The 8,539-nt window shown below is 38.5% G+C and overlaps 1 protein-coding gene across 4 annotated transcripts in view; it reads left to right on the top strand.

Annotated features, from left to right (window-relative positions):
* The window catches only part of dnah1 (dynein, axonemal, heavy chain 1), a 65,858-nt gene that overhangs the window by 20,721 nt on the left and 36,598 nt on the right, over positions 1 to 8,539 (top strand). For all 4 annotated transcript variants that reach the window (XM_035520583.2, XM_081705744.1, XM_081705743.1 and 1 more), the window contains exons 26-32: positions 2,403 to 2,543; positions 2,791 to 2,954; positions 3,329 to 3,442; positions 3,777 to 3,965; positions 6,484 to 6,589; positions 6,781 to 6,894; positions 8,125 to 8,274. In XM_035520583.2, the coding sequence (XP_035376476.2) occupies positions 2,403 to 2,543; positions 2,791 to 2,954; positions 3,329 to 3,442; positions 3,777 to 3,965; positions 6,484 to 6,589; positions 6,781 to 6,894; positions 8,125 to 8,274 (978 nt within the window). The remainder of the gene's footprint in view (positions 1 to 2,402; positions 2,544 to 2,790; positions 2,955 to 3,328; positions 3,443 to 3,776; positions 3,966 to 6,483; positions 6,590 to 6,780; positions 6,895 to 8,124; positions 8,275 to 8,539) is intronic.

Below are 8,539 nucleotides of genomic sequence, written 5' to 3'. Positions count from 1 at the left end.
CTATGACAATATACAACTATATACAACTATATACCAGCACGATGACAATATATAACTATATACCAGCACTATGTCAATATATAACTATATGCAACTATATACCAGCAATATGACAATATACAACTGTATACCAGCACTATGACAATATACAACTATATACCAGCACTATGTCAATATATAACTATATGCAACTATATACCAGCAATATGACAATATACAACTGTATACCAGCACTATGACAATATACAACTATATACAACTATATACCAGCAATATGACAATATACAACTATATACCAGCACTATGACAATACAAAACTATATACAACTATATACCAGCACTATGACAATATACAACTGTATACCAGCACTATGACAATATACAACTATATACCAGCACTATGTCAATATATAACTATATGCAACTATATACCAGCACTATGACAATATACAACTATATACAACTATATACCAGCACGATGACAATATACAACTATATACCAGCACTATGACAATATACAACTATATACAACTATATACCAGCACTATGTCAATATATAACTATATGCAACTATATACCAGCACTATGACAATATACAACTATATGCAACTATATACCAGCAATATGACAATATACAACTGTATACCAGCACTATGACAATACACAACTATATACAACTATATACCAGCACGATGACAATATACAACTATATACCAGCACTATGACAATACACAACTATATACAACTATATACCAGCACGATGACAATATACAACTGTATACCAGCACTATGACAATACACAACTATATACCAGCACGATGACAATATACAACTGTATACCAGCACTATGACAATACACAACTATATACAACTATATACCAGCACGATGACAATATACAACTATATACCAGCACAATGACAATATACAACTATATACAACTATATACCAGCACTATGTCAATATATAACTATATGCAACTATATACCAGCACTATGACAATATACAACTATATACAACTATATACCAGCACGATGACAATATACAACTATATACCAGCACTATGACAATATACAACTATATACAACTATATACCAGCACTATGTCAATATATAACTATATGCAACTATATACCAGCAATATGACAATATACAACTGTATACCAGCACTATGACAATACACAACTATATACAACTATATACCAGCACGATGACAATATACAACTATATACCAGCACTATGACAATACAAAACTATATACAACTATATACCAGCACTATGTCAATATATAACTATATGCAACTATATACCAGCAATATGACAATATACAACTATATACCAGCACTATGACAATATACAACTATATACAACTATATACCAGCACTATGTCAATATATAACTATATGCAACTATATACCAGCAATATGACAATATACAACTATATACCAGTACTATGACAATACACAACTATATACAACTATATACCAGCACGATGACAATATACAACTATATACCAGCACTATGACAATACACAACTATATACAACTATATACCAGCATGATGACAATATACAACTATATACCAGCACTATGACAATACAAAACTATATACAACTATATACCAGCACAATGACAATATACAACTATATACCAGCACTATGACAATGTACAACTATATACAACTATATACCAGCACTATGACAATATACAACTATATACCAGCACTGTCAATATATAACTATATGCAACTATATACCAGCAGTATGACAATGTACAACTATATACCAGCACTATGACAATATACAACTATATACCAGCACTATGACAATACACAACTATATACAACTATATACCAGCACAATGACAATATACAACTATATACCAGCACTATGTCAATATATAACTATATGCAACTGTATACCAGCAGTATGACAATATACAACTATATACCAGCACAATGATAATATACAACTATATACCAGCAGTATGACAATATACAACTATATACAACTATATACCAGCACTATGTCAATATATAACTATATGCAACTATATACCAGCACTATGACAATATACAACTATATACCAGCACTATGACAATACACAACTATATACAACTATATACCAGCACGATGACAATATACAACTATATGCAATTTCTTTGCTATGTTAACACTATATCAACAATATACTAGTTCTTTGCTAAAGCTATGTCAGTATCATGCCCATCTCTTTTATATCATGAAATCACAAGTTTACTAATGTAGTGTTACTCTGAAATCCTCTGAATTTGCTGAATTTTACAGGATTTGGTTGCTTTTTCTTTGTTAAAAAGCCAGTTTCAGTAAAATTTGAATAGATTTATTTCCCACCCAAATGGAACTTTGCTTCTCCTTGTGTATGCAGGAACCCCGCACAAAGTGGGTGTTGTCATGGCCAGGACAGGTGGTGATCGCGGGGTGCCAGACCTTCTGGACTACAGAAGTGTCTGAGGCTCTGCAGCGGGGAGACCTGGCTGGACGTCTGTACCCCCAGCTCCAGACGCAGGTATGGAGTACACACACCCTCTCAGGACCAGCGCATGTGGAGTAAGTGATGGAGAGCACCATGGAGATGGCAGGGGAAGAGGATGGTGATTCTGGAACCAGCTGATGTCTTGGATTTGGACTTATCTGTACATTCTGTGTGTACTGCAGGAAATGCACTCAAATATCTTACAGATTTAGGAGGACAGAATCAAACTGTGACGTGTGTGTGTGTGTGTGTGTGTGTGTGTGTGTGTGTGTGTGTGTAGCTGAGAGACCTGGTCCAGCTGGTGCGGGGCCATCTGTCTAAGATGCAGAGGGCTGTGCTCTCTGCCCTCATCGTGATCGAAGTTCACGCTAAAGATGTGGCCGCAAAGCTGGTGGAGGAGACTGTGGCCAACATCAATGACTTTGAGTGGATCAGCCAGCTCAGGTCAGGAGAGCTCTAACACGTGCACACACATGTGCGTGCGCACCTGCACACGCACACACACATACCCACACACACATGCACACACACACACACACACACACACAGACACGCACATGCACACACACATACACGCACATACACACACACACATACACACACACACACATACACACGCACACACACACACACACACACACGCACATGCACACAGGCACACACACACACACATTTCAGAAGACATGAAGAGGAGTGTGAGGGTTTCAGTCAGATCTAAAGGTAAAATCTTCCATCCATTAATCACTGTGTTGTGTTGTGATGTAAAAATATGTAATGTGAGTGTAGCTCTGTGTGTCTGCGTGTGTGTGTTTTGTTAGATATTACTGGTTGAGAGGTGACTTGTACATCCGGGCAGTGAATGCAGAATTCCTCTATGGTTACGAATATCTGGGTAACTCCGGGCGACTCGTCATCACCCCACTGACTGACAGGTAAGACCATGGCAACAGATCGCCATGGATACACGTAAATAATACGCGCATAGATAAAACTTATGCACAGATAAAACATATCTGTCAACCTAATGTTGGAGGATAAAATACAGCACAGCCTTTAAAAAGCATTTTCTTCCATGCTTTCACAAAAAAATATATTTTTGTTGTTTTCCCTAAAAAAAACCCAATTACATTAAAATTAGTATAAATGTGTATAAATGCTAATATATAAAATATACATATAAAATATAAATATAGTTCAGAGTGAATAATATACCTCTGCATAGATCCACAGTAACCAAAGCCTTGTTTTTCCTACTCTCGTGGTCAGGTGCTATCTCACCCTGACAGGTGCTCTGCACCTGAAGTTTGGAGGTGCCCCGGCAGGTCCGGCGGGCACAGGTAAGACCGAGACCACCAAGGACCTGGGCAAGGCACTAGCCATCCAGACCGTCGTTTTCAACTGCTCAGACCAGCTGGACTTCATCGCCATGGGAAAGTTCCTCAAGGGTCTGGCCAGGTGAGACATGAACACCTAGTGCTCGTTTTCACATTTGTCTCAGTACCATGTCCACTTTTCCACTTAACACATTCAGCATATCAATAAACTATGTGAACTAAACTGTTTATACTTTGCATTGCTTTTATTCAAAACTCATTCAATCACCAATTCTTCTGAAATTCATAAATCCTCCTCTAAAATTCATGAATCCTTCCCAACAGTAAATGTCTGCACAACTGCAGCAAATTTTATAGACATTTAGATACTGTGTTCAGAACAGTTGACTTACAGTTAAAAACCCAGCAAACCTCTGATCACTGTGAGTAGAAATATGAGAGGTTTTTCAAACTTGCCTCTCACACACGCCATCATATTCTCACATACACACTATCACACCTCACACTATCATACTCTCACATACACATTATCAAACCTCTCACACACACCATCATACTCACACACACACTATCAAACCTCTCACATACACACTATCAAACCTCTCACACACACCATCATACTCACACACACACTATCAAACCTCTCACATACACACTATCATTCTCTCACAGACACCGTCAAACCTCTCAGACACATACTATGATTCTCTCATAGACACTATCAAATCTCTCACACACACCATCATACTCTCTCACACACTCTATCAAACCCCTCACACACACCATCATACTCTCACACACACATTATCAAACCTCTCACACACACACACTATCAAACCTCTCACACACACTATGAAACCTCTCACACACACCATCATACTCTCTCACACTATCAAACCTCTCACACACACCATCATACTCTTTCACACATACACTATCAAACCTCTCACACACACTATCAAACCTCTCACACACACCATCATACTCTCTCACATTATCAAACCTCTCACACACACCATCATGCTCTTTCACACACAGTATCAAATTTTCACACACACCATCAAACCTCTACACTAACCACCATACTCTCACACACACACACCATCATATTCTCATCATATTCTCATCGCTTGTACACACCATCATACTCTTAGGCATTCTTGATGGTGAATGAGAGAAACTTTGACATCATGTTTTCTGATTGGCCTAGACAGCTTTTATTTAAATGAGCAGTTTCTGATTCACTTATAGTCAAATAGGTCCCTTTCCCCATGTGCAGTTAATTTCCTAACAAGAGCTCAGACCAGATTCCTGAGGTTACTGGCCTCTTATGCCCAGTTCAGATTTTGTCCCTGATTTTCTGCTTGCTGAAAGAATTTGGAGGTCTTCGAGAAAAGCTCCAGATCGGAGGCAAATCGGCCGACCAGGCTAACAGTAGACGTCTGATATTGATATTTGTTATTGATTGTATATGTTTTCTTTTCTGAGCTACAGTGTACTGCACTGTGAGAACAAATGTCCAAATCCAGTAAACCCCCTGAACAATACTGTGGCGTTTCTGAATTGTTTCTTTATCATATATTGTTGTACTTTATACAATAAATACTGTCATTATGGGTTTCTGACACAGTAAAGCATTCATTCATTTACAGTTTATTGTATATTTATTGTAACACACTCAGTCATAAAATCTGTAGTTAGAAGAATCCCCAACAGAGGTTTCTGTAACTGACTTGAAATATTTGTGGATACAAAATTAGAGGAAACACAAACACAAAGTAAATGTATTTCTCAGAGTTACAAGGTGTTTTGGTTTGGAAGTTCAGAGAACATTATGGGACAAAGCAGTTTTGTAGGAAAAGCAAATGTTATAATGTTATAGTTGTGTTGTAGTTGTGTTATGGTTGTGTTATAGTTGTATTATAGTTGTGTTTTAATTGTGTTATAGTTGTGATATGGTTGTGTTATAGTTATGTTATAGTGTTAGTTATGTTACAGTTGCGCTATAGTTGTGTTATGGTTGTATTATGGTTATGTTAGTTATGTTATAGTGTTAGTTATGTTACGGTTGTGCTATAGTTGTGTTATGGTTGTGTTATAGTTGTGTTATAGTTATGTTATAATTGTTAGGTTATAGTTGTGTTATAGTTGTGTTATGGTTGTGTTATAGTTGTGTTATAGTTGTAATATGGTTGTTTTATAGTTATGTTATAGTTGTGGTATAGTTATATTATGGTTGTGTTATGGTTGTGTTATAGTTGTGTTATAGTTATTATAGTTATGTTTTAGTTATGTTATAAGTATGTTATAGTTATCTTATGGTTGTGTTATAGTTATTATAGTTATATTATAGGTATGTTATAGTTATCTTATGGTTGTGTTATGGTTGTGTTTTAGTGGGTCAAGTACATTTTGCTTAACTAATGTGCTGATGTGTGTGATTCCAAAGCACTTCAAAAGAGTTCTGAAGAAGTGAACATGGTACTGAGACAAGAGTGAAACTTATTGTAAAAAAAAACCAAACTGTAAACTAATAAGCCTAGCACAGTTCTGTGAGTGATTAAGTGTGCTCTGCTGTCAACGTCCAGTCTGACAGGTAGTTGTAATGTGTGCATGTATGTGTGTATGTGTATATGCAGTTCTGGTGCATGGGCATGCTTTGATGAATTTAACCGCATTGATGTGGAGGTGCTGTCTGTGGTGGCCCAACAGATCACCACTATCCAAAAGGCCCAGCAGCAGAGAGTGAGTCATGCAAACACAGTTGGGGGAACTCAAATATCTTACAGAGTTAGAAGGTTGGAATCAAACTGTCACAACAAAGTGGTATATGTGCCTGTGTGTGTCTGTGTGTGTGTCTGTGCCTGTGTCTGTGTGTCTCTGTGTGTGTATGTGTGTCTGTGTATATGTGTGTGTGTCTGTGTGTCTTTCTTCAGGCAGAGCGGTTTATGTTTGAAGGAGCAGAGATCCCACTGGTTCCTTCTTGTGCTGTCTTCATCACTATGAACCCAGGCTATGCTGGACGAACTGAATTACCCGACAACCTAAAGGTACATGAACACCACAGGTCCCAAAAAGCTCCCATAAACATACTATTCTTACTCAGTATGAATATGGCTGGGAATTGTTACTCTGAGTTACTTGGTGATTGTTACTCTGTGTTACTCGGGTATTGTTACTCTGTGTCGCTCGGGTATTGTTACTCTGAGTTAGCCTGGTATTGTTACTCTGTATCGCTCTGGTATTGTTACTCTGAGTTACTTGGGTATTGTTACTCTGAGCTACTCGAGTATCGTTATTCTTAGTTACTGGGGTATTGTTGCTCTGTGTTACTTGGGTAGTGTTACTCTGTGTTAGTCGGTATGTTACTCTGTGTTACCTGGGTATTGTTACTCTGAGTTACCTGGGTATTGTTACTCTGTGTTACTCAGGTATTGTTACTCTGAGTTACTCGGTATGTTACTCTGTATTGCTCGGTATGTTACTCTGTGTTACTCAGGTATTGTTACTCTGAGTTACCTGGGTATTGTTGCTCTGTGTTACTCGGGTATTGTTACTCTGAATTACTTGGTATGTTACACTGTGTAACTCGGTATGTTACTCTGTGTTACTCAGGTATTGTTACTCTCAGTTACCTGGGTATTGTTACTTTGTGTTACTTGGGTATTGTTGCTCTGAGTTACTCGGTATGTTAATCTGTGTTACTCGGGTATTGTTACTCTGAGTTACTCGGGTATCGTTACTCTGAGTTACCCTGGTACTGTTACTCTGTGTTACTCGGGTATTGTTACTCTGTGTTGCTCGGGTATTGTTACTCTGAGCTACTCGGGTATCGTTACTCTGAGTTACCCTGGTATCGTTGCTCTGTGTTACTCGGGTATCGTTACTCTGAGCTACCCTGCTACCGTTGCTCTGTGTTACTCGAGTATCGTTGCTCTGAGTTACCTGGGTATTGTTACTCTGTGTTACTCTGTATGTTACTTTGTGTTACTCGGGTATCATTACTCCGTGTTACTCGGTATGTTACTCTGTGTTATTCAGGTATTGTTACTCTGTGTTACTCATGTATCGTTACTCTGAGTTACCCTTGTACCGTTACTCTGTGTTACTCGAGTATCGTTGCTCTGAGTTACCTGGGTATTGTTACTCTGTGTTACTCTGTATGTTACTTTGTGTTACTCGGGTATTGTTACTGTGTGTTACTCGGGTATCGTTACTCTGAGTTACCTGGGTATTGTTACTCTGTTACTCGGTATGTTACTCTGTGCCCTGCTTTTCAGGCTCTCTTCCGTCCTGTTGCCATGATGGTCCCAGACTATGCCATGATTGCTGAGATTTCTTTGTACTCATTTGGCTTCAGTGATGCTAAACTTCTCTCCAAGAAGATAACCAGCACTTTCAAGCTGTCGTCTGAGCAGCTCAGCTCCCAGGTACAGTCCTCATCGTGCACTACTGTATCACTGTGCACTACTGTCCTGTGGGTACTACAGTCCTGTGGGTACTACAGTGCTGTGGGTACTACAGTGCTGTGGGTACTACAGTCCTGTGTGTACTACAGTGCTGTTGGTACTACAGTGCTGTGTGTACTACTGTCCTGTGTGTACTACAGTGCTGTGGGTACTACAGTCCTGTGTGTACTACAGTGCTGTGGATACGACAGTGCTCACTCCACCTTGATCAAACCTTAAGTGAGGA

The sequence above is a fragment of the Electrophorus electricus genome, chromosome 22, assembly GCF_041902795.1.
Source record: "Electrophorus electricus isolate QZ-2024a chromosome 22, ASM4190279v1, whole genome shotgun sequence".
NCBI classification, from domain to species: domain Eukaryota; kingdom Metazoa; phylum Chordata; class Actinopteri; order Gymnotiformes; family Gymnotidae; genus Electrophorus; species Electrophorus electricus.
This window is presented reverse-complemented; position numbering and strand designations above follow the sequence as displayed.